Consider the following 26729-nt stretch of genomic DNA (forward strand, 5'->3'; position numbering starts at 1 on the left):
TGGAACAACGATATGAACTAACCAGTACCTCCCGGAGCTCATGTCTCTAGCTGCATATGTATCGAAAGATGGCCTGTTCGGCCATCACTGGAAAGAGAGGCCCATTAGACTTGCAAACTTTATATGCCCCAGTACAGGGGAACTCCAGGGCCAAAAAGTGGGAGTGGGTGGGTAGGGAGTGGGTGAGTAGGGGAGTGGGTGGAAGGGTATGGGGGACTTTTGGGATAGCATTGGAAATGTAAATGAGGAAAATACCTAATAAAAAATATTTAAAAAATAAAAATAAAATTCTCACCTTGATATTGAATACATTTTGTATAGTGCTGGAATTAATTTGTTAATATTTTGTTGAGGAATTTTTTATCTTTATTTATAGCAAATACTTATTGTAGTAACTTATTTTGTTATCTCTCTCTGTGTCTCTGTCTCTCTCTGTCTCTGTCTCTCTCTGTCTCTCTCTGTCTGTCTCTCTCTCTCTGTGTGTGTGTGTGTGTGTGTGTGTGTGTGTGTGTCTGTATGTGTGTATCTGTATTGGAAAAATACTCATCTCCCACAATAAACTTTGAGATATACCCTCCTCTTACATTTTGCAGAACGTTTTAAGGTTGGTGTTAAAGGTCTGTTAGAATTATTCTGGGCATGGAGGTGCACAATCTCAGTTCCAGCACTCAGGAGGCAGAGGCAGGTAGATCTCTGGGAGTTCGAGGCCAGCCCGTACTACAGAGTGAGTTCCAGGACAGCCAGGACTTCACACAGAAAGCGTGTCTCAGAAAACAAACAAAGTCTGCTAGAATGCCCTTGTGAGATCATCTGGTCCTGGGCTCTTCTGCAGCACACTGTCTTCATTGCTCATTCAATCAATTATTATCCATTATGATTTGTTTTGCTTTCGGTTGGTTGCTTTGGGGAGAGGACAGGGTATTTTCCTGTAGCCTGGGTAGGCTTGGAACCTATGTAGCCCAGAATGGCTTCACACTTATGGTGCATCCTTCTCAGCCTCAGTCACTGAGTGCTGGGAGGCCAGGCCTTGGCCACCATGATCCATATATTTGCTCAGAATCCATTTCTTCTGACTAAGCTTGGTAGCCGGTAAATTTCTAAGAATTTTGTCCATTTTTCCAGGTTATTTAATTTTGGAGAAGGCAGTTATTTACGTTATTCCCTTATAATCTTCATTATTCCTAGAATGTTTAGTAATAATGTGTCATTGTGCTTTCATCGCTGATTTTAGAATTCTATTTTTGGATTGGTCAATGCTCTCAGAGAACCACCTTTCTAACTCATTGCTTTTTCTCTATTATTTCTCTGTTTTCCATTTCAATCATTTTAACCGTAATCCTTATTTTCTTCTTTACGTTAACGTGGGTTTGGTCTGCTCTTCCTTCTCAGGTGTCTTAGGATGGCAGGGTAGGATACTGACCATGAACCCTTCCTCAGTGTTACATAGTTACAGATGCACGTTGTCCTCTAGACAGCAGATCATTGTGTTCCACAGGTTGTAGTGAGACTTCTGTCTCATTCAGTTCACAGCGTTTCCGTTTCCTGGGACATTTCCAGCATTTCTCTGTTCTTTGATTACTAGTTATTCTTGGTGCATGAACCTATGTGTGAAACCTCTGTTGTTGAAGTCTAAGTTCAACTCTGTCTCCAGAGGATATCCGTTGTACTGTTTGACTCCTCATAAACTTATGGTAGCTGTTTTATGGCCTTCCTTGTTGTTTAAAAGGGATGTGTACAGTTTAAGCTGGATGACGCATTCCTGAGATATCTGTTAGCTCTCAGTAGTTCATAGTTCATAATTAGTTCTGGTCTAGTTGTTTGGTTTATTAATCTGCCTATTGTATCAACCATTCTTGAAAATGAGTTGTTGATATCCCTGTCTTAGTTAGGGTTTCTATTGCTACAAAATACCATAACCAAAAAGCTAGTTGGGGAGGGAAGGATTTATTTAGTTTATATTTCCATGTTAGTCTTTATCATTGAAGGAAATCAGGACACGAACTCAAACAGGGCTGGAACCTGGAGGCAAGGTCTGATGCAGAGGCCATGGAAGGATGCTTCTTACTGTCTTGCTTCACATGGCTTGTTCATCCTGCTTTCTTGTAGACTCCAAGACCACCAGCCAGGGATGGCACTACCCACAATGGGCTGGACCCTTCCACACTGATCACTAATTGAAAAAATAATTTACAGCAGGGTCTCATGGAGGCATTTCCTCAACCAAGACGTCCTCTCTGATGACTCTAGCTTGTGTCAAGTTGACACAAATCCAGCCAGTACAATCTCTAAAACTGTTTCTTCCATTTTTTTATTTTAAAAAGATTTATTTTATCCTATGTATATGAATGTGTTGCCTACTGTATGTATGTCCACCACTTTCATGCCTGGTACCTGAGGAAGTCGGAAGTGGGTGTTAGCTATCGCCCCTACAACTGGAATTACAGATGATTGTACACCACCATGTGGATGATGGGAATCGAACCTTGGTCTTCTGCAAGAGCAGCACATACTTTAAACTTCTGAGCCATCTCTCCAGCTCCTCTACTTAAAAAAAAATGCTGGGGACATGAACATTATGAATACTAGGTCATCATTCTATCACTGAGTCACATTCCTTCCACATAGCTTGGATTTTTATTGCTGAACACATGCTTTTACAATAGCTATATATTTGTTGTAGATTAAATTTTATACAACAAATAAGGAGGGAGCTTTATCATTATAAAAGACCAATCTTTTTTTCTATAGAAAAAATGCATTAAAGTCTCTTTCCTAATATTGTATGGCCACTCCAGCTTCTTGCCTTCTTCCTTCCCTTCCTTTCTTCTTCCTTTCTTTCTCTCTTTCTTTTCTTCCTTCCTTCCTTCCTTCCTTCCTTCCTTCCTTNCTTCCTTCCTTCCTTCCTTCCTTCCTTCCTTCCTTTCTTTCTTTCTTTCTTTCTTTCTTTCTTTCTTTCTTTCTTTCTTTCTTTCTTTCTTTCCTTCTTTCATGGATGTAAACATATATACTTTATCCAGCCTTTTACTTTAATTTATTTGTATCTCTGGGTCTCTGTGTTTCCTGTGGGCAACATACAACTTTATTTTTTATATCTAGTTTGACATCTCTGTCTCTTAAGTGGGTTATTAATCTAGATCATTTAATTTTGTCATTCGTGGAATTGGATTCATATCTACTACTTCACTTTGAGTTTTCTATAGTTTATGCCTCACTTAGAGTTTTTCCTTACCTTTTCCTATTAAATACATATTTCCCTCACATAATATCTTATTTCCTATACTAATAATTTTTAATAATCCTATGAGCTTGGGGTCATTTTTGGCCTTACCACCTATTTACATTGTCATTTGCCAAACTCTAGGTCAGTGTCTTAGTTGTTCTTCTATTGCTGTAAGAGACACCATAAAGAAAAGCATCTACCTGTGGTTTACTTACAGTTTCAGATGTTTAATCCACTGTCATCCTCATGAAGACATAGAGATGGTGCTGGAGAAGAAGCCTGAGAGTTCTATATTCAAGGATCCCATAGGCAACAGGAAGTGAGAGAGCCATTGGGCCTGGCTTGAGCATTTGAAACCCCAAAGCCTATCCCCAATGACACTCCCTCCAACAAGGCCACACCCACTCCAACAACGACACACCTCTTCATAATCCCTGTCAAATAGCTCCACTCCCTAATGACCAAGCATTCAAATATATGAGCCTGTGGGGGACCATTCCTATTCAGACCACCACAGTTAGATTTATACGAAATTTCAATTATACATAAAATTATTGTGTATTTATATATCCACTTACCCTTCTCTTTCTGTGATATTATTTTTATGCACACTACAATCAAATATTACAAACCCAGAATGACATTACTATAATTATTATGTATCATAATTTCATATGCATTACACACGAAATGGAGGACAAGTATGTATTTATATTTTGTGAATTTAACATTTTCATGGCTGTTGTTTTGTTTTTGAGAGAGAGTCTCATATAGCCCAGGCTGACCTCTAATTCAGATCTTCCTGTCTCCAGCCACCTAATGCTGTGATTATCAGAATGCAATAAATACCATGCTTTATAAGGTGCTGGGAATCAAATCTAGGGCCTCACGCATTTAGATTGAGCGACGCCCCCAGTCCTAGGCCAACCATTATTTATCTTTTCCTTTTCTCTTTACTTGTTCTGGTCAAGTCGAGGCACAGCCTAGGATCACTTCATTATTTCACAGCTCTCTTCCTGCCCAGTCCTACGGTGTTATGCCAGGTGTATTACATTTCCTTATCTTTTAGGATTGACAGTATAATAATATGCATGTTCTTAGATACGATTTCCATTTTCTTTTAAATTAGTGAAGAGTGGAACTAGGTAAATTACGTATTTATATTGTTTGGGGCCATATGGAGATCTCAGCAGTTTAGAGCCTTTGCAGATGACTTGGGTTGGGTCTCCAGTCACATCGGGTAGCTCATAAGTGCCTGTAACTCTAGTCTGCAGGGTTTCACTGCTCTCTTATGGCCTCCATGTGAACTGCCTACATGTGCTACATATCCAGACAAGCCGGCACACATGCATACTTATTAAAAACAAGAAGTAAAAAAGCCCTGTGGCTGAGGTCCAGCTTCATCATGAGGACGGTCCTGAGAAACGGGACAGTGGGAGCAGCCCCGATGCAATAAGGACTCTGAGTCAGTTCAACTGCTCTCTCTTGGCCTGAGGGTTCTCATCATACTTCCTTCTTCTCATTCTTCATTCTGACCAGAGAGCCTGAACCCTGTCTTCTTCTTCTTCTTCTTCACTAAAGCTACATCAAGACTTGGACCATGTTAATCATTTTTTCTTTAGAAATCCTTTCATTTACATAAACTTTAAGAATTTGGATCATTAGCCCCAACCCCCACTTCCTTAAGACAGAAACTAAACATTTCCTATAGCTTTTACACAGCCTGTTCTTCATGGGTAGCTGAGCACAGCTCTTGGGGTTTCCTGGTGCAGCAGACGGCAGTCTTTAGTAACTGTTTTCATGTAAGTACAGAAAGGTGACACGCTACTAAGGTTAAAATAATTTCTTACAAAGTTTTAAAATGTATGTAAGTAAAGCAACTAGCTCTCTCTAATATCTCTCTAGGCATCTCCGATCCTTCAAGTAGCTGGCAGAACGAAGTAAAAACTTTTTACATGCTTGTACATCATCTTTTCATTCTTTCATCTTTGTTTCCTTATCCTGGCAGTTCCATGGCCTCCTGTCCAAAATTGACAACCTCTCTGTGAACGTCAGTTCACTAGCCCATCATTCTTTTCCATTAAACTATACTCTCCTTCTATACTATTTATTCCTCGATCATATACATGCCTTCCTCCTATAAGATAAACCCATTTATCCTTTGCCGGTTTTCTATAGATTCCACCTTTCTTTTCTTTTCTTTTCTTTTCTTTTCTTTTCTTTTCTTTTTGTTTGTTTGTTTGTTTTGGTTTTTCGAGACAGGGTTTCTCTGTATAGCCCTGGCTGTCCTGGAACTCACTTTGTAGACCAGGCTGGCCTCGAACTCAGAAATCCGCCTGCCTCTGCCTCCCGAGTGCTGGGATTAAAGGCGTGCACCACCACGCCCGGCTCCACCTTTCTTTTCTTATCCATGCCTTTTCTTCTTGAGAAACTTTAACTCTCTATCCACGGTGTCCCCAACTTTACCCTGGCTAATAAATGCAGCAGTCGTTGGACCAGAGGGTACACGTATCTCCTCATATAATTCCAAGTTCAAGGCCATGTCTCACAATGAGCAGATTCTACAAAGGTCCATGTAGGTTTCTATGGCTCTGGTGGTTCTGTTGTCTAGATCCTTTCCCATGGCCCTGAAGGCCAAGCAGTAGGCTTGCTCCTCATCCCCCCGTCCTCATGACCATCTCCATCCTTCATTGTAATCATTGTTTCATTGATTACAGAATGATTAGCTCTGAGTAATGGCAGAAGTAAATTCCCCAGAAAGAGAGAGTTAAAGTAAAATAGAAGAGACAGGAGATCAGTTCCAGCCCAACAGCAGGCATCAGCACATGTGGAGATTTTGGAGGGGTCAATGGCCTGGCAATGCTCGAGGGGCAGGAACTGTGTCACACACACCCTTATGCAGCCATGCTGGACTCACAGATCCCAGGAGGCTGGAAGAGAGAGACAGCCAAGCACACACCCCAGGCTCTGTGGTCAGCCACACCTAAGATGAGTGAATGTGTGAGAGATGGGGAAAGTGGAGCACATGGTAGAGAGATGAGGGAGAAAGTGAAGCTGAGCAGCTCTGCACTGTAGAGCAAGGTAGAACTGGAGATGGACCAGCGGTGAGGAACGGACAGATATAAGGAGCCTTTGCAACCACTTGGGGCCATAGTGATGTCTAGGTGTGGACTGCCACCAAGGGCCATGTCTGGGGCCATGGCCATGACCTGTGTTGCCATTCAAAGGTCATCCAGATGTCAGTGGTCTGAGCTGCTGCCTGAGACCATGTTGATGTCCAAAAGCCATACTGATGCTGGGAACCAAACATCTGAGGGGCCTGTGCTGTCACCTTGAGGCCACAGTGACATCCTGGCCTGGGCTACTGCTAAGGGCCATGTCTGGGCCCATGGTTCTGCTGTAGCTGGGGTCTGTGTCGATATCTGTGACCCTAGTTACCACCAATGGTCTGGGCTTCTACCTGAGGCCATGATGACAGGCAGGCCTATGCTGCTGCCAGGGGTCATGTCTGGGTCTGTTGTCCTTAGCAGCCAGGGTCTGTGTTGATGTCCAAGGCCCATGTTATCACCAAAGGCCATGTGGATGTCCTCAGTTTGGGTTGCCCCTTGAGACCACGTTGATATGCAAGGGCTGTGCAGACTTGGTCCCATCTCTCGCTGGCTGTGGCACTTGGGTTAGCGGTCCCTGTGCCTCACCTGGACAGCACAGTAAAGCTGCCCCTGGTGGCTGATGCACAAGAGAGCTGCCCCAGCTTCTCTTCTGCAGAGCGGTGGCATGGGTGAGGGAGAGATGCCCTTTGACACACAGACAGAAGAGCTGGTCTTGAGGGCATGGGGATGGGAGAGATGTAGCTACCCCTTCCATCTGCAGCATTTGGGAGATGAAGCCCTGTATCGCTCCTGGGCAAGCATCAGCTGGCCCTGGTGGTTTAGGCACGAGAGAAACAGCCTTGAGGGCATGAGGGTGGGAGAGCTTGAGCAAAGGTCAGGAGAGCCGGCCCTGTTGGCACAGGCACAGGAGAGCTGATGGATTGACCAACTCAGCTTCCACCCAGCCCCAGATCCAGGGCCTGAGTTGGCCCACCCAAATATCCACCTCATCTATGAACTGCTAGAGCTTGTGAAGGGGCCAGTACTGCAGATCCAAAGCTGCGGGATCTCTGTGACAAAGGCAACAACAGGATATCCAAGAGTTCTGGTGAGGATCCAGTATTGATAGTGTAGCAGAAACCAGAGGTCTCGAACCAGACCAATGAATGATTCATTGCAATGAACATTTGTAAGAAAAGATGCCTGGGAGAAAGGGTGCACTGTGTGACACACTGTGACACACCGCGGTTTCCATGGTGACAGAAAAGGTGTACTGTGTGACACACTGTGACACACCGTGGTTTCCATGGTGACAGAAAAGGTGTACTGTGTGACACACTGTGACACACCGCGGTCTCCACGATGACAGAAAAGGTGTACTGTGTGACACACTGTGACATATCACAGTTTCCATGGTGACAGAAAAGGTGTACTGTGTGACACACTGTGACACACCGCGGTTTCCATGGTGACAGAAAAGGTGTACTGTGTGACACACTGTGACACACCACGGTTTCCATGGTGATAGAAAAGGTGTACTGTGTGACACACTGCGGTTTCCATGGTGAGATTTTTGTTTTCGTTTTGGTTGTTGTTGCTGTCATTTTCTTTCCGTGAGGAGGTTGTAAGGGCAGAGGGCAGATATGAAGGGATAAGGAGATGAATGGGATTGGGGTACATGATGTGAAATCCACAACGAATCAATAAAAAGTAAGTAAATAAGTACAATTTTAAATTTTAAATTATTTATATTACCTTTTACAATTTCACAATTTTATTTTAAAATACCTCTGTATGGTTTTAGGGACATTGTCTATCAGTCCTTAACCTCTCTAGGTAACCAAGGATGACCCTGAACTTCTGATCCTCCCAGCACTGAGACTGCTGGTGAGTACCACCACTCACTCTATGCTACTGATTGAACCCAGAGCTTTGTGCATGCTAGGCACCCACTCTGTGAACCAAGCTGTACCCTATGACCACTTACATGATTCTCTTTGCCTGCATCCCTTTCTTTGATTTGGTGAGAATTGATGTTACTTTCTCTTGCCTTTGACCTCAAGAACTTTTTCAATCATTTCTATTATGAAATGTCAGGCTGGAGAGGTGGCTCAGCAGTTATGAGCACTGACTTCTCTTTCTAAAGGTCCTGAGTTCAATTCCCACCACCACACAGTGGCTCAAAACTATATGTAATGGGACCTGATGCTCTCTTCTGGTGTGTCTGAAGACGGTGACTGTGTATTCAAATATATAACAGAAATAAATCTTAAAAAAAAAAAGAAATGCCTGAGAGAACAATGTCTTTCCATCTGAGCTTTCATACAAATGTCTTTATTCTGCTCTTATTTGTAAAAGATAGATTTAGTGGACAAAAGATTCTTGGCTGGCCATTTCTTTGACACCCTGACCATATCATTCCACTGCACTGGCCTCCATTGTTCTAAAAAGAAGTTAGAGCTAAGGCTCAGTACAGTTACTTTATATGTAGGGTTTCTTTTTCCTCCAACCACTTGAAATATTTTCTTGTCTTTTAATTGTTTAAATTATTTTATTTACATGTGTGAGTGTGCACAGAAGTGCATGCATATGTGCCACAGCGTATGTGCTATTGCCCACATACAGTGACCACAGGACAATTGTGGAAGCCAGTCCTCTCCTTCTACTGTGTGGCTCCCAGGGATTGAACTCAGGCCATCAGGCTTGGCAGCAAGCACCCTTAACTCTTTGGTCCTCTTCTTGTCTTTTCTTTAAACGTTTTTAATGTGATGTACCACTTTGTCAGACTTTTGGTTTTACTCTTACAATGCATTGAGGTTTTGACTCATCTAGATTCGACTCATCAAAGTCAGTAAGTATACTTTCAACCACCATTTTTCAGGCATCTTCTCCTGTTCAGGTTATTCCCCAACCCCCTTCTAGTATTCCCGTCCTTTGTGTGTTCACAGACACGATGCTGCTCCTGGCTATGAGTTCACTGTGTAAAGCCTTTGGCATTGGCTGCTGGGATGGTGGCGGCTTTAGTAGACCTCTTTGTCTCTTTCCCTGTCTTTGTTTCTTCTTCCCTATTACATCACAGCCCAGCTGTTGGGCCCCACCAACATGGCCTGATGACTGTTCTTTTCTTTCCAACAATTCCCTAGGACATAAATTGCACCACAATTTGACCTAATTAAATTCAAGCAAGGTATTTTTTTTTTCGCCTCTACTTTGGGAAATGTCCTTAATCATTATCTTTCCCCTAGTCCTGACTAGTAGATTAGCTGGCCTGGAGTTTTAACTTGTCACTCACAAACATCGCAGTTTCCCTCTTCATTTCTTACCAGTTCTTCACTGTTTTAGAGAAAGGCACGAACGTTTCCTTACTGTGTCAAAGAACTCTGTTTTCTGAGATGAGAACATTACATCCTCTGACCCTCCTGGCTTCTTTCCTCTCTGACACTGAGGCTACTAGACAGTGTCCTGTGTCTCTTGGAGGAACACCACTGCTTAAGAGCACAGATCTCAATAGTTCTCTTAACTTATTAGAGGGGATTGGATCAAGGTGGGGGACCCCCTGATCTCCTGTCCACACTAATCAGGAAAGCAGTGAACCTCTGTGAATTAAGGTTGGAGGGGATTTGAAATGTCTCCACCAGAAGATACTGCATCCCTGGACTGAAGCCCAGGTCACTCTGTCTCTTGGCCATATCTGCCTGTGTGGACTTTTAATTAATTTAATAATTAATTTAATTAATTAAGCCACTGATGCTTAATGGAGATCATGCAAACATGAGCTTTGTTGAATAAATATCTGTTAGCTCATTGTACGTTCTTGGAACAATGTACAGAAAGTTCAAATGGTTGTACTCTCACCTTTGCAGCAGTGATGGCTGTGGAACCGGGCAGTGGGTCTGCAAATCTCTCCATATCTTCACAGGGATCCCTAAAACAGCAAATTCCAAAAGTTACATCACTACTGTCGCCATCGTTGCTGTCGTCATAGCCATTGTCCCCGTTGTGCAGGTAAAGATGAGGAATCAGGAGAATAGACCATTTAGGCAATGTTCATTGACAGTTCAGCCAGTGGTAGAGGATGGGTCTGAACCCATACAATCGAGTTTCCACTGAACTTCCGCAGTACATCAAATGTCAACTTTCTAAGCCAAAGTGCACAGAAAGCCAGGCATGTTGTTGTAGGCCCGTGCTCTCAGCTACTTAGGAAACTGAGACAGAAAGATCAAAAGTCTATGATGTGACCGAGGTGTGGAGTGACTTTAAACCCATATGAAAAGAAAATTCAAAGAGGCTATGATGCCGTTGACAAGTACAGAACTTGCTTCACATGAGAGTGACCTTCAATCCTCAGGACAGAGAAAAAAATAGAGAGACAGAGACAGAGAAACAAACGGACACACCACAGAAAGAGAGAGAGGAGAGAGAGAGAGAGAGAGAGAGAGAGAGAAGACTCCTAAGAGTGATGCCTTATAAGATTTTTCTTTTTTAAAAAGCTGAGGGGTAGAACATTAGGCCTTTTAAATTTTCATTTAATAACTCTTACTATTAAAGGGTATCTGTGTAGCAAGAGTAAAGAGATGGTCAATTCTAGTACTCTTCGGTGTTTTTGAGCACCAAGCATCCACTTGAAGTGAAAGACATCTTTATTGAAAATAAAACTTTGCTGTTAAAGAAAAATAGGCACGAAACCCAATTGTTCCATTAAGTACAGAAAGCAAATACTGACCTTTTAGGATAATAGTCGGCTCCTCCACTCGGAGTGGAAAATAACTGCACGGGAATCAAATCCTGATGTGTGAACTATCCCCTCAAAGGAAGATATTCCAAAGACGTCCAAAGCTTTCGCCAGCCAGGAGAGAGACATCTCTATTTCCCACTCAAAAGTCACCATTACTAATGAGAAGCACAACTTTCACATGAAGTACCAGTTTCAAGGAGTAAAGCTCCCCCACGCCCACCACCGCATGGAAGGACCGGTCCGCTCGCATCTGCAAGGTGTAAGGAACATGGGACGACGTCTGCAAACGCCATACGAAACAACTCTGCATAAAATGATCATGCACAGAAGTATCTGGAGAGCAGATTTTTAATCAATGCCAGAACAAGCCTGTATTACATTAATAGAAATGTAGAACACATGCCCCCACGTCTGTTTGCTCGGCCACAAAAGGGGCAGAGCGTTCACTTCTGCCAGAGCGGAAGGAAGATAAGCTCCCTGAAGATGCAGCTGCTTCTGTGATGCAGGGGCCACATGGGGACCAGACCTAGGAAGCGCAGGTAGCCCATCAGCTCGCACCTGGCCAAGAAGGAACATCAAAAAATCAACTGTGACAACAACCAGCTAAGCAGCCAACTACTTATGGCCATGGCCACCGTTTCACTTGAGGACTCTTAACCTAACACCAAACAAGTTGAGCTGGCACGTTTCCTCTCAAAGTCAAAGACTGTATTTAGGTGTCAAGACGCCACCGTCACAGTGTCTATGGCTCACATGATCAGGCATTGTTGTCTCTTAGACTCAATTTCTGGACACCGTGTTTTTTAAGAATGCCCTCTGGTATGGGAGGCAGGACATAGAAGCTTTAAGATATATACAGTTAAGAATTTCCCACTAGTGCTGGAGATATTAAAGCCCCAACTCACAACCCTGACGATCTATTGATCTCCCCAGAGAAAAGACTCCTCCCCAAAGTTGTTGTCCTACCTCCACAAACATGCCTACACACACTCTCTCTCTCACACACACAAACAAACAAAATTAACAACTAAATAAATACTTAAAAATCATCTGACTCCTCATGTTCCTGTGGTCCCTACAGGAGGGAGATTATGGTAGGAGGGAAACTGAGGCAGGAAAATCAAAAGCTCAAAGCTATTGGAATACCTAGCGAAAGCCTGTCTCAAAAGAATAAACAAAACTTCACTAAAGCCAGGTATGTGTCACTGACAGAGTCCAACCCTCAAAAGGCAGATGAAGGAGAACTGCAGTGACTTTGAGGCCAGCTTAGTCCATACTGTGGATTGCTGGCTAGCCGGTGCTACAAAGGGAGACCCTGTCAAACCCTGACAGAAAGGAAAGGAAATCGTCACTTGAAAATTATCAAAGCACAGAACTGCGGTTGGAACAGAGAAACTCAGAAGATCTCTGTACACCCAACATGGTCTGCCCTGATGTCTCATTGGTTTATGATCGGGTTCAGACTACAGGGTCCAGTACGAGTGGCACGCGCATGCGCACCATCTGCTGCTAGGCCCAGGCTCCTTGAAAGCAGGGCGGTATACTCACGGGTGGATGCCCCTCCACCAGCCATGGGTTGCTGTCTATCAAATCTCTGTGAGGTCTGATGATTGTGAAGACTGAAAAAGATCTAGAACTCACTCACAGCAGCTGAGGGGCAGCCGCAGTGTGAGGCGGTCTTGGTAACGGGGAGGGAGGTCGATGTGTTCAAAAGATATGAAAACAGTTTATAGTACTTCAGAAACTTACCCAGTAACTATACAATACCTTGTCCGTATTTTCAGAGTATATGCAGACTACCGGAGATGTCTTTTTCAAAAACTGAACTAAAACCACACAAGGCTGTCTTTAAGACCCAAAGTAAAGACTTTTACCATCAGTCACAACAGAAATAGCGCTAGCAGCTTGGCAGCCGCTGAGACACCTTGAAACAATCTTATTTATTTTTCCATTTTTCAAAGAGTTGGGCCCCCGTTGAGATTGGGGGATTTCTTTCAGGCCACAGAACAAGATAATCACAGAACTGGGAAGCAGAACCCAAGCCCCCTGTTTTCCAGGACTTGATCTCTCTGCCGTGGCTCTTTACTCTAGCTGGTAAAAACCAGCCTCTACTTTCACGTTCAACTCAGTGCATGCAGAGACAATGCTTAAGTGCAGTGAGCATGGTGGCTAAATGGTTAAGGGTAAGTGTGCCTCATAAACAGGGTAATGGGGTGGTGACTCATGATCAAATGGGAAGGGCCCTTTACACACCCAAGTAACATGTTTTGGTGTAAAAGTTTATCTTGAGAAATAACAAATTTAAAAAAAAAATTTCTGACTCCTCCAACTTGTGGGAACCCTTCCCTTCTCTGTCACCCCCATGGTATCTAACATATATAATTACCAGGTTGTCTGATATAGGAACCACTAGGGAGAAATTAAAAATGAAAAAAAAAAAAAGCCCTCTCTCTGGAGGATACTTTTCAATGATTGAATGTGAGAAAATGAGAAGAAATCTTCTAGCGCTTCTTTTTGTACAAAATCCAGTCCGGGAACTGTGAGCCACTGCCATATAAACTTGCAGTTCTCGAACCAAGCAAGAAAGATGCTTGTATAAAAATGCATGGCAGTGTTAATTCACCAGTGTTTCACATAACACCACAGTAACCAAGGAATCGACATATAGGAAAACTATAGTGGGTATACGCAATTGAAGACAGCATTTTTCTGACCACTGGAAAAGTGTGAGTTTTCATAAACGTTCTATGAGGGCTGGAGAGATGACTTGGTGGTTAAGAGTGCCGACTGCTCTTGCAGAGGAGCTGGGCTCCAATCCTTGCTCTCACATAATGGCTCTAAAGGAAGAGAACTGATCGACTGAATACATATATTAAAGGGCAATTAATTAGGCTGGCTTTCAGGACACAGTCGCAGTAGTCCAGTAAGGCTTTCTCACACTGAAGAGACTGAGAACCCAGACGTTGCTCAGTGAGGCCGGACATGAGGCTGGATGTCTTAACAATCCCAGTCTGGCCCTACAGACCTGGATGATCTCAGGAAAAATGCTGGTCTCGCTCTACATTGGAAACTGGAGGAGGTAACAAACACGAAATGACACTGTAGCAACAGACTAGAGGGACTCCCAGCTACAGTGAGGCCAAGTAGGCCAACAGGCACATGTCTCTCTTCTGTGTCCGTTCATCTAGGCTGCCAGCAGAAGGTGCTGTCCACACCGATGGCTGGGTCTGCCTGCTTCACATAATCAGACCAAGAAAATCTTCCACTCCCGAGAGGGTGCCAGTGGCTTGAATTTAGGTTGATTTTGGTTCCAAGGGCTCCAATACCCTCTTCTGGCCTTTCTGGGTACTGCACACAGGGTTGTGGTCCACATACACGACATGTGGGTAAAACACTCATACACGTAGAATAAACAAGTGGAAGAAGGAAAGAACAGACAGGAAGAACAAAGGGAAAGGAAGAAGGAAGAAATGATGGTTACTTGAAACCTGAAAGGGCCCCACCAATGCAGGTGTCTGAGTGGAGTCTACATTCCAGGCGAAGTGCTCGCAAAGAGGAAATAGCCAATAGTCCAGGAGGAGTCTGGGCTCCTGCTTCTTTAAGGTCACGTGGCATAGGCTGTGCACCAGTGCTGGTGTCTCCTTTATCAACTAGAGAGTGCTGGGCCCACGGGCTGCAGCAGCCCCAAGGAGGAGCAAGACTGTCAAAGTGATTGTATAGTACGTGCGGATGCCTTCTGAACACTCCTACAGTTTGTTAATTAGAATTAATTTGGCTGATTAAATTTTTCTTTCAGATTATAGTCTATGAAGAAGTAGGAGGCGATGTGCTATTCTGGAAATAAAACATTAAGTTAAAATCATTTAAAATATTTCATTTTATTTTATCACCATATGTGTGTGAAGGAGAAAAAGAGCTAGAGGGGAAAATGGAAGCCCAAATGTCATCCATGTGTGTGGAGGTCAAAGGACAATTTTCTGGAGTTCGTTCCCTCCTTCCATCTTTATGTGGATTCTAGAGATTGAACTGGGGGGGGGGGGGTCACCAGGCTTGCTCAGTAAAAAGTTTCCCTGAGCCAACAGTCACTGAGTTACAATTCTGAGCTTTCTACTTCCTTAGCTGGGCAACCTCAAGTTTTGTCTCGATCACGAATTTATCTCAGTAACTACACATAGAATGTGAGTAGTAAATGCTGAATGTATTTTAATTACTTATTTTACACTCAATTGTTCAGGTGTAAAACAAGAACAGGTACACATAAGGCAGGTAGCAGAGAGGCAGGCGCACAATGGTTAGCAAGCAGACATGATGAGGCTCTGCAGGGAATGTGTCACATGATGCAGATGTGTGGAACCTCAGCCCTTGGGAGGCAGGCACAGAAGGATCACGGTGACTATACAGATTACATAGATAGTGTGAGGCTAGTCAAGACTATAATGAGACTATGTCTCAAACAGAAAAACAGATTTAAAAAAAAAAAAAAAAGAGGTGATAGGGAGGGAAGGAGGGAGAGGGGTCGAAGGCTTGTTTTAGTTGTTGGGACGGAAATCCGTCAGTTTGTCACTTATGACATGTGAGTAGGTGGTCTCATAAGCTGAAGGACAGCAGTGAGAGGTTGGTCACCCTCAGTGCTTGTGAGCACACCACAGGAGCGGGGGATACTTCAGAAAAACAGAGAGCTTGCAATTGTTGTAAAAACTGACGTGGCATCCAATGAGCAGAGATCAGAGACATTCAGTGTGCAGCACAGTGTTGGGCGCTCCTCTACAAAACGCTGGGCATGTGCGGTGCTGCTCACACGCAGCACCGCAGTCTTTAGCGCTGTCTACAGTATCTCATCCTTCAAGTATTCCTTCTCAATACAGCACCCACAACAGCCTGGCTATTGGGAAATAACTGCAAATGAATTTTCATTTACCTCCATTTTCTTCAGTCACAAATAAGCAGAAAAATAAGCATCAGGTTCCATCACGGTATAAAACAGGTTCGATTAAAACATTTTCCCAGGGGCTGGTGGGACACTTCAGTGAGTATCGTGGTTCACCACATTGACAGAATGAAAGATAAAAAAATAATAGAATCAATAATCATCTCAACAGATGGGAATTTCATAAAGCTGGCACCTTTTCAAGATTTAAAAATAAACAAACAACCAAAAATCCCTAAAGGGGCTGGAGAGCTGGCACTTCCTGCTCTTCCAGCACTTTCTGCTCTTCCCAGAACCCATGTTAGGTGACTCCCAATAGTCTGTAACTCTATCTCAAGGGGATCTGTCACCCTCTTCTGGCCTCCATGGTACACATACATGCACATAAAAATTAAAGGATAAATATTTTTAAAAACACAAAACTCTAACAAGAACATGAAGTATAGAAAGACCATACTCTGCATCTGAAGGCTTTAGGACGGAAGTCCACAGCTAATGGTGAAATATTAAAAACTTTCCTCTAAGGTCTCGAACAAGGTAAGAATTCACAGTCCACACTGGAGAAATTAAGAAAGGGAAAGAAGCTACCAAGAAGGAAAGACAAAATGAAATGTCGCTGTTTGCTGTTCACACAAACCTAGACAGGGAAGGCTGTTATAAATATAGATACATGTACACATGAACACAGGCCTGCATGCAAACACATATGCATAATTAGAACATGCATAATTAATGAACGATCATAGTAAAACCAAAGGCTACACATTAACGGTACTGTTTCTACACTAGCCAAAAACTATCCAAAAAAGAAATCAAAAGAAAAATCTCATCTATGATAATAACAAAAACAAAATGTTCAGCAATAAACTTACCCAAGGATATAAAAGACCCACACACAGTAAAACTACAAACCACTGATGAGGGAAACCAAAGGCACAAATGAATGGTGATATTTCATGTTTATAGATATAAAGAATTAATAGCTCAAATGTTGGTGCTACTAAAATTGATGTCCAAATTTAGTACAGTGCCCATGGAAATTCTAATACCAGTTTTGAAACAAACACCCCACTCCTTAAATTACATATGGAACCAACCACAAAAGAAACCCATCAGTCCAGGTGATCATAAGAAAACACACACACTGTGCAGCTAATTAAGCCGACCAAGTCCCCTTTTCCCATGGGGACTTTGGTGTGCAATGGTTGCAAACAGCAGCTCCTTGGTGTAGTGTATGTAGCCTATTATCTATATGGGTTGCCTCAAGGGACCTTGGAGACAATTTTCTGCCAGTTGGTAATCAAGCCTCTGATCACAATGCTGTCCCTGATCTAGGCTCCAGACAGGGATGCGTGGTGCCTTTGGGAAGCCCCAGGGCACAGTGGCCAGGGTTCACATTGGCCAGGTCATCATGTCCATCCGAACCAAGTTGCAGAATAAGGAACATGTGATTGAGGCTCTGCGAAGAGCCAAGTTCAAGTTCCCTGGCCGCCAGAAGATCCACATCTCAAAGAAGTGGGGCTTCACCAAGTTTAATGCAGATGAATTTGAAGACATGGTTGCTGAGAAGTGGCTCATTCCTGATGGCTGTGGTGTCAAATATATCCCCAACCGTGGTCCTCTGGACAAGTGGAGAGCCCTGCATTCCTGAAGGCTTCAATAGTTCTCTCCTATACCCTACCAAATCGTGTTCAGTAATAAATCTCTCATCAAGTTTGCTTAAAAAAAAAAAGAAAACACACACACTCATACACAAACACACATATACACATAACATACACACACAGCACGAGGACATATTACCCTTCAAACTATACTGCAAAGCTATGAATAATTAGTATATAACACTGACACATCAACCAACAAAACAGAACAGAGGGCCCAGAAATAAATGCATGCATGTGTGCTCAGTAGATTTCCAGCAAATATACCAGGAACACAGAATGACAGCCTCTTCAGTACGTGGTAGTGAAAGCTGGAATTCTGCATGCAGAAGAATGAGAGAGGATTTAACAGTCTCACACCATATATAAATTCAACTCAAGTCAGAATGAATTAAGGACTTAGAAGTCCAGAAACTAAAAGCACTATCAGGACACAGGATAGAGAAGCTCACATGACACAGGTGTGTGCAGTGACTTGTTTTTTAAGCACAAGAATACAAGAAACAAGCCGGGCGTGGTGGGCCTTTAATCCCAGCACTCGGGAGGCAGCGGCAGGCAGATCTCTGAGTTAAAGGTTTCTGTTACCTCATTAGACAAAACAGAGTCAGAACACAGATTTTCACCCCCTGACAGAAGTGGTTTCTCTGACATCACAGTATGGAGGAAGACACTTCTAATTTTTTTCTAAAGATTTTATATTTTTATTTGATATGTATTTTTCCTTTTCCATACTTTAGTCTTTGGAAGCAAGTCACCATGGCTAGTCTATATTAAAAGTCGATGGTGCCAGCAGTTAAAAACTCTGAAATAGTTGTGTGCAAGCACACATTTGACCTGAAGGAATTTCACTGACTGACAATGCAAACTGAAGTCAGAAGAGATGAGCATCAGGCACCGAGAAACTAATGGCGGTCTAGTTTTTTCCAGCAAGGATCTCAATGCATTTGGATTAGAATTGCCCTTTCGAGTAGTCTATGAGATGTTGATGACAATAACTAGCCTTTCTGCTCCTTAATCATCCAAATAGGGAGAAATGGACTGTAAATGTCAATTTCCCAGAAACAAAGAAAAATGTGAAAGTCCAACCCACAACACCCAAGAATGGGCTGCCAAGTCCAGAGAAGGTAACTGGCAGCATCCACACCCCTGAGTGTGGATGTCCAGTCTGGCTGCTCTCACTCAGCAAGAGAAAGAAGTCACACAAAAGAAAAAAAATGTATGAGCTAAGGCTGAAAAGTAGTAAAGACACCATAGACAGATGCAGAGTCTAAAACACACCAGAATTTGAAAGAAATTTAGCAGGCAACATTTGAACTCCAGAGAGAAGTAGTTCTTTTTTAAAAAGATTTATTATTTTATTTATATGAGTACACTGTAGCTGTCTTCAGACACACCAGAATAGAGGTTGTGAGCCACCGTGGGAATTGCTGGGAATTGAACTCAGGACCTCACGAACAGTCAGTGCTCTTAATCGCTGAGCCATCTCTCCAGCCCCAAGATGTAGTTCTTAATACACTGTGTTGAGTAGCATTCTGGAAGCAAAGAAACTGACTGGACCTCTGCCTACTTTTAATCAAACTATGGTGAATCCTCTCTGGATGATAAAAGGGTAGCATTTAAAACAACAGAAAGGGAATTCTTCTAGAACCAAAGAGTTCTAAACCTTCTTACTATGACACAAAAGTTTCGAAACCATCAAATAAGTATAGAAAATTAACAACTTCAGCAACTGTGTATCGTCTGCTCCCATGAGTTTAAAACCCTCCTGTGTGTATGTACATGTATAAATGTACGTGATGAGCTCCCAACAAGAAGACACAGTTAAGACAATGCTGGGGAAGGAGACTGAGAAACACTCAAGTTTGTATTGACCATGTATGATTAACAATTTTCAAAACCAGAAATAATTATTTTAATTGTCTACTTTGAACCAGCAGTATAATTTGTAGCCCACCATAAAAATGTTCCATCCAAGAAGTGTCTGATTCTCACGAATCACACAGACAAGAATCAGAATCACACAGATGGATCAAAGTCTCAGTGCTATACCTGATGTACCGGTGGGCCTTTATATGGCAGCGGGCTAGCATGATTCTCTTCAAGCCATGGCAGAAGTAATTGTTCTGAAACGGCTAAGTTCTACGTGCTATATAAAGGTGCTACTTGCACACCAAGATATTAAAAATTCCCATTTTTCAAAACTAACTGAAGTTGGCCACCATTTCATTAGTTTGAATCAGCCCTAAATGTGGTGGGCCACGCCTTTAATCCCAGCACTTGGCAGGCCAGATGGTCTGGGAGTTCAAGCCTAGCCTGATCTACACAGTGAGCTCCAAGGGAGCCCAAACTGCAGTGAGATCCCAACTCCAGCAAGCAGCACCCGAGCACACTTCCTTTGTGCTCACAGTCCAGGTCAAGGTCACTCACACAGTCTAGCTTTGAAGGAGTTTCTTCTGCAGAGACCTTAACCTCATCTCCATCTGCTGAACTGCCCTGTTACTGGGACAGTTCAAATCCCACTCATTTCAAAGCCCTCTGCAAATGCAACCTGGCGTATTATATCCACATGCTCAGGAAGCTAACAAGGTGATAAAGAAAAACAAAGGCAGACTGTCCAACTTAAAAAGTTATTTATTAAACAAGTTAAATATAACTAAAAGTTTATTTAAAAGTCCAGCATTTTTGGATCCCCTTTGAAATATTTATTCTGAGATCAAGAAATGAGTCAAATATTTAGTAACAAAAGAAATAATAAAACTGAATAGATATGAAATATTTTTTAACACAGAACCTGGTAAATTCAGAAAACCAAAAACCTAAAATCAAAACCAAAACATAAAACCATACAAACTTTTAAAATACGAAACCAAAGCATGGCACATGTATTTTAAACTGTTGCTGGTATACTCCAGTGTGGGCCAAATGATCTATATCCAAGCTCGTAAACAGCAAATAAAGACACCCTTTCAAAGTATCATGTTTTGTTAGACAGAGTAACGTTTGTCAGTTTGCTTTTTTGACATAGATTCTCATGTATCTCGGGCTGGCCTTGAATGATCCTCCGACCTCCCAACTGCTGGAATTACAGGCATGCACAACCATGCCTGGCTTATATACAGAGTAATTTTAGAAAGAATATGTGTTATGTGTGTAAACTGTCCACATTCGGCAAAAGATATTTTACATATGAACACATTCACTTGCACTTAATGGAAGACAAAACAAAACATAATTTAAACATCTTGATTGGAGAATAATGTTGGATCTGCTACATTGCAACATCATAATCACCAAATGTACTATCAAAAGATAGTTACTTTAATTTTTTAAAAAATAATTTCTTTCAAAACTTTTTGTACTTTAGGGTAAAAAGAAATATAAGACTCTTTGCTCATAAATGACGGTGTTCAGTTTCAATGGCTAACACAAAAAGCAGTCGAGGGATTGAGTCCTACACAACAGCCTCTCCAGCAATTCCAAGTGGCGGTATTCAACACTGCATGGAACTGCTGGGTCCCACGGATCTGGCAGTTGTTTCTGCTGAAAAGGTCCTTCTGCCTCTGACATCCATCAAAGGCTTTCAAGCATACCTGACTTTGTTGGTCCACAGGAGACCAGCATCTGAATGGGCCTGCAGTGGATAGGAAGGCTTTTATAAAAGTCATCCTCTGTTTTCAGAAGAATGGGGGGGACTGGGGTGGGGGGAACATTCATCCAGAACCAATACACTCATTCCTATTTAAACCTCAGGCATACAAATGGACATCCTCTGCAGTCTCTCCACACTCCCTGCTTGTGTCTCCACAGAGGACCAGGCTTCAGTCTGAGAGTGAGGGGGAGCGCACAGACCTGCCGCTGGCAGGGCTGGAGAAGGAGAAGGGCTCCCTGTCCTTGTCCTTGCTGTCGTGCTTGTGCTTGTGCTTGTGTTTGTGCTTGTGCTTCTTCTTCTTCTTCTTGTGCTCATGGTGATGGTGGTGATGGTGCTCGCTGTGTCGCGATGACAGAGCCTCCTTAGCAAACATGGAGAGCGGGGCTGCCACCATGGAATGCACACCCATCTCCAAAGGCTGCTCTTTACCTTTGGGATGAAAACACGGAATGAGTTTCTGTCGATGGTAAGGAAGGACAGCTTTCCTCAGAGGAAGCTGATGACATACTCATGGGTACACAGCAGCTAACAACAGCACTGCCAGCATCGGACAGAAGGCAACTATTTTAGGTCCATCTGACTATAAAAAATTCTAATGTGCTAATGTATTAGCAAACCAACCTTTGAATGTTAATATTTTATAAGTAGTATGATTCAACAATCACTTCCTTTATACTAAAATCTATATACTATATACTAAAATCTATACTGGCCAATGAAAATATAACTCCTTCAAATACTTCTCTGCCCTGAGAAGAGGGCAGTCTTTATTGGGTCACTTAGAAAATTATTCATACATAAATATACTATGTTAGTTATTGATAAAGGTATCTTAGTGAAAATTAAATGCTTCTTTAGTTCCTTAGATGGTTTCTGGGAATAGATGGGTAGAGGTAAACTCTTCTGGAAGACTCAGAACACACAGTCAAGACCCAGAAAGTGCAGAGGCTGTGAGCGCAAATGTTCCTAAAGACAACAATAACATCAGTAGAAGACAGAAACTGAAACTTGGGAGCCTACGTTCTCGATCACACTGTCTGGTTAGCCTCTAATATGTACTGCATTATGTCTAAAAACTGACTCAATGTCCTCAAGGGCGCCCTTCAGTTCTAATAACCTGTTGACCAAGGAAACTGTAACAGAATGTGCTATTCTATGATCTTAATTTCCATCTTAAATGCCTTAAATATGTTCCTCAAGCTAGAAGTATAGAACACCAGACTCATATCTCACAAAACCTAGCCAGGTAACAGGGAAAAGAAACAATGCTAAAGACAAATGAGCAACTGAGCTCCCAGCTCATGGCCGGTCATGCAGCATCCACTGTTTGGCAACTGCCTACACTAACTAGCTGACTATCTGCACTTCTCAGAGTCTCAGTCCTGAGCTGCACAGGTCTCATCATCAGTCCTAAACATTGGCCAAGCTGCTAGGATTTCAGAAGTGAATGGTTATCCTGGAAGTTGTGCTTCTGAGCAGAGGCAAAGACCAAATGGCTATCTGTGGGTTGACTCTTTCCCAGGGATGGCTATCTGTGGGTTGACTCTTTCCCAGGATACCTACAACCACTTTGAAAATGAATTCATCCTTACCTGCAGGCCCCATTGCTCAGAATAGGATACCCTGCCTACAAATCTTAAATTTTGTTTAACTTTTATGAGAACACAGGAAGTTAAGTAGCTTTAAGAACCTGGGTAGCAGAATCAACCATTCCTGTGACAAAGCACTGAGTCCAGTTTGAGTCAGAATATTTATAGGATGAGCCTGAAGCATTAGATACAACAACAAGGAACTCAGTCTGCCTAACTGACTCAGGAGGCAGCCTTTAAAGATGTTCAAAGATACAACAATTCCAATACTAATCCTGGATAATAAATACTCTGAACTGATCGCCATTAAAATATGTGGTCAATAAACTCATTGTTTTAAAAAAATTATTAAGTACAGAGAGAATTAGGCATTTATCTATACTTTCCTATATGGCTCATGCCAATGAGTAATAGTAAAAGGGAATTTAGCTTTAGAGAAACAATACATCCTATAAATAAAAATGGAAAGATTAATTAGAATAACATTACTTTGTAATCCACAATGAGTTAATGCATCTAGATCCTGACTAACCACAATAGTTAACCTTGCAAAAAGAGTCAACTGGATACTGGTACTCCCAAATGAAGATACACAGCACCAGCACACCTGCCTCCAATTATGTGTCTAGACAGGACTGTAATACACAAAAGTCACAAGGAACTCAATTGTGTTAACACCTAACAACTACAGATAAAAATATGACGAACATATATGGCAAGGGGGAGGAAGAGAAGCTATAGACGGAAGTATAAATTTTAAAAGGTAACCATCAAAAGGTCTGCTGTGGACTTCCTGTGGGCACTGATGTCACAAATACACTCTAATGGACAGAGAACAGAGGAGGATGGGCTCGGCTCGACAAAACCCCTTTAGTGATTTGAAACACCTTCTCTATTTCAGATATCGAGACACACATAATTCAAAATCCTGTAAGATGTTCATTTGTGTTATGCAAAAGATATTCCGAATTGTTCTGCCCAATGTAAAATCATGTTGTTAAACAAACAAGCTGTAGTCAATATAACAGATCTGTAACAAACAAATGTACTTAATAAAAGCCTAACTTGCAAGCTCAACAGTCCATCTAATAAGAACATGTAAGAAACAATCTGCTAATTTTATTGACTTCATTTATATTAGGTATACGTTCATATTCAATACAAAGTCTATAGTTTGTTAGAAAAGACATGAATTCTACTCTTTGGTTCTTTAGATTAAATAGAAAAATAAGATGTTGAAATACATCATTGTAATTTAAAGATTAAAAAAAAAAAGTCTGTTTTTCATCTTGAGTTCCAAAAAAAGATCTCTAGGGAAAGCATACAAGCTTTGAAAAACAAATTGTTTTAATTTCAAAGTAAGATTTCAAGAACTAGAGTTGTATTTTCTGAATTATGCAAGAAGGCATTACATAACCCAGCAGCCTGAGCAAGGCAGCTGCAAGACTCCCCTCTTCCCCCAGAAATCACTAGGGAGTTTCATCTGCTCCACCATCACCCCCAGCCCTCTGTTCCTCATTCTTGCCATCACTAACTAAACCCAGGAGACAGTCCTGATGCCTCCAACCTTGCAGTGGAAGAAAGGGGGCTCAGTGCTGGGAGGGAGATCTATGATGCTCAAACCTGTCTCTCTCGGAACCACTGGGCCCTTCCTGCCCATCCTCTTCCTTCCTTCGGGACAGGGGCAGGGAAAGGGAGTGGGTGAAGGGACCATTCTCACACCTCTCCTTGGTTATCCCATGGCCTGCCCTACCACCTGCACAAAATCATACACATTTAACACATCTTTTTACCCTCATACACCAGAAAAGGGAGAGTGCAGGGGGTGGGGGGCCCGCTGCGGGCCTTGGGGTGTGCATGTGTGTGTGTGTGTGTGTGTGTGTACCTGAAGCTGTGTGTGTTTCAAATGTGCACGTGTGTGTAGGAGGAGTTAGAAGTACATCATCAGTGTCCTCTACTAACAAAATAAGCCTCTCTCCTTCAGCTCCCTTAGAGCAGCATCGTTTGTTTCTATCTCTCCTAGATGAGGTCTGTAACACATTTCTGTTCTTGAATATCATCTGGGTCCTTGGCTCTAAGTCATTAAGACATATGAGATGTCGCTTCACTTTGTGAGCAGAGGAAGCAAGAGACCCACACTCAACAGCTCGGAACCCGAGGAAACAGCACACGAGTAAAGCAAGCCTGCCGAAGGACCTTCACTTAAGCACTTCGAAAAGAGCTGCAAGTCTACTAGATTTTATATGCCATCTCTCCATTTGGAGTCAACTGGAGCAAACATTTCCATATGTTTTAGTGAGCACGAATGAAAGAGACCTCAGCTGGACATGCCCCCACAAAGTCCACGTATGCTCCTTCCTCTCACGTTTGCAGATGGAAGGGAGGCCACAGCTTCCCTTACCACTCTTCTCTTTCTCTCAGGACCCTAACTCAGCCACAGACCAATCTCACTCCCACACATGGCCACCTCCAACTTACTTGATCCCAAAAGGTGATTTGTGAGTGATGCTCCTACAGGAATACTGTCACACCAGTTAGGAGTGAAGCTTTACTCTCTGGGCCCAGCAGAATGGCTCAGCAGTTGATGATCTTACCACCAAGGCTGACAACCTGAGTTTGATCCCAGAACTGAGGTGGAAGGGGAGGACTGAGTCCTGCAAACTGCTCTCTCCATGTGCACTGTGACATAAGTGCACACACATTCATGCAAATAAATAAAAGTCCAAATGAGAAAGGAAGGTACTTCTATTGCTTATTTGTAGTCTATCAAAGAGCTTTTCTTATGTTTCAAATAGTTACTTTTTTTCCAGTGTATCAATGTGTTAGGGAAAAGCAATATTTGAAATTCAAAACACACACACACACACACACACACACACACACACACACGAAGGAGTAAGGAGGGAAAGGACAAAAAGAGAGGTGAGAGAAGTGAGGAAGGAGAAAATGGGAGAAGGAGCCAAAGAATTAATCCCCCAAGCCCCTCACTCGTGGAAATACAAGGCCAAGTCCCAGCTGGATTCCTTCTGAAACATATTGTGTGAATCTACTACAATAAAGGTACACACCTCACAAAAAGCTTCTGGCAGACAACGATCTATGTTCTTAACAGTGAAGTACTCTGAGCTGCTGCTTTTGGCTGACGTCTACTTATTAATCCCAGTTGGTCCCTGAGCTCCTTCCTCACATCAATCAGCATTACTCTTCTGTGCAAGCAAACCTCCATTACAGAGCAAGACCCATCCACGGAGACACAAGCCCACACCCATAGCTGTGCAAGCAAACCTCCATTACAGAGCAAGACCCAGCCACGGAGGCACAAGCCCACACCCATAGCTGTGCAAGCAAACCTCCATTACAGAGCAAGACCCAGCCACGGAGACACAAGCCCACACCCATAGCTGTGCAAGCAAACCTCCATTACAGAGCAAGACCCAGCCATGGAGGCACAAGCCCACACCCATAGCTGTACAAGCAAACCTCCATTACAGAGCAAGACCCAGCCACGGAGGCACAAGCCCACATCCATAGCTGTGCAAGCAAACCTCCATTACCAGAGCAAGACCCAGCCACGGAGGCACAAGCCCACACCCATAGCTGTGCAAGCAAACCTCCATTACAGAGCAAGACCCAGCCACGGAGATACAAGCCCACACCCATAGCTGTGCAAGCAAACCTCCATTACAGAACAAGACCCAGCCACGGAGGCACAAGCCCACATCCATAGCTGTGCAAGCAAACCTCCATTACCAAAGCAAGATCCAGCCACGGAGACACAAGCCCACACCCATAGCTGTGCAAGCAAACCTCCATTACCAGAGCAAGACCCAGCCACGGAGACACAAGCCCACACCCA

At 42.8% G+C, this 26729-nt stretch overlaps 2 protein-coding genes and 1 non-coding gene across 5 annotated transcripts in view; 2 read left to right on the forward strand and 1 right to left on the reverse strand.

Annotated features, from left to right (window-relative positions):
* The first annotated feature begins 17117 nt into the window (after positions 1 to 17117).
* Positions 17118 to 17255, forward strand: LOC115029449. The gene has a single exon (XR_003835026.1). It is a non-coding gene; the product is annotated as a small nucleolar RNA SNORA70 (small nucleolar RNA).
* Positions 17256 to 17272: 17 nt separating this feature from the next.
* Positions 17273 to 17687, forward strand: LOC110311013 (60S ribosomal protein L10-like). Its single transcript, XM_021184195.2, has one exon. It carries the CDS (start codon positions 17320 to 17322, stop codon positions 17620 to 17622), a length of 303 nt encoding a protein of 100 aa, XP_021039854.1. The 5' UTR covers positions 17273 to 17319; the 3' UTR covers positions 17623 to 17687.
* Positions 17688 to 20246: 2559 nt separating this feature from the next.
* The window catches only part of Taf2 (TATA-box binding protein associated factor 2), a 57531-nt gene continuing 51048 nt past the window's right edge, over positions 20247 to 26729 (reverse strand). For 2 of the 3 annotated variants that reach the window (XM_029469800.1, XM_029469799.1), the window contains exons 26-27: positions 21485 to 21713; positions 20433 to 21266 (exon numbers count right to left, since the gene is read on the reverse strand). In XM_029469800.1, the coding sequence (XP_029325660.1) occupies positions 21206 to 21266; positions 21485 to 21713 (290 nt within the window). In that variant the 3' untranslated portion in view covers positions 20433 to 21205. Of the gene's footprint in view, positions 21714 to 26729 lie in introns of all 3 variants that reach the window. The other variant, XM_021183378.1, reaches the window with a different exon arrangement.

This window comes from Mus caroli, chromosome 15 (genome assembly GCF_900094665.2).
Source record: "Mus caroli chromosome 15, CAROLI_EIJ_v1.1, whole genome shotgun sequence".
NCBI classification, from domain to species: Eukaryota; Metazoa; Chordata; class Mammalia; order Rodentia; family Muridae; genus Mus; species Mus caroli.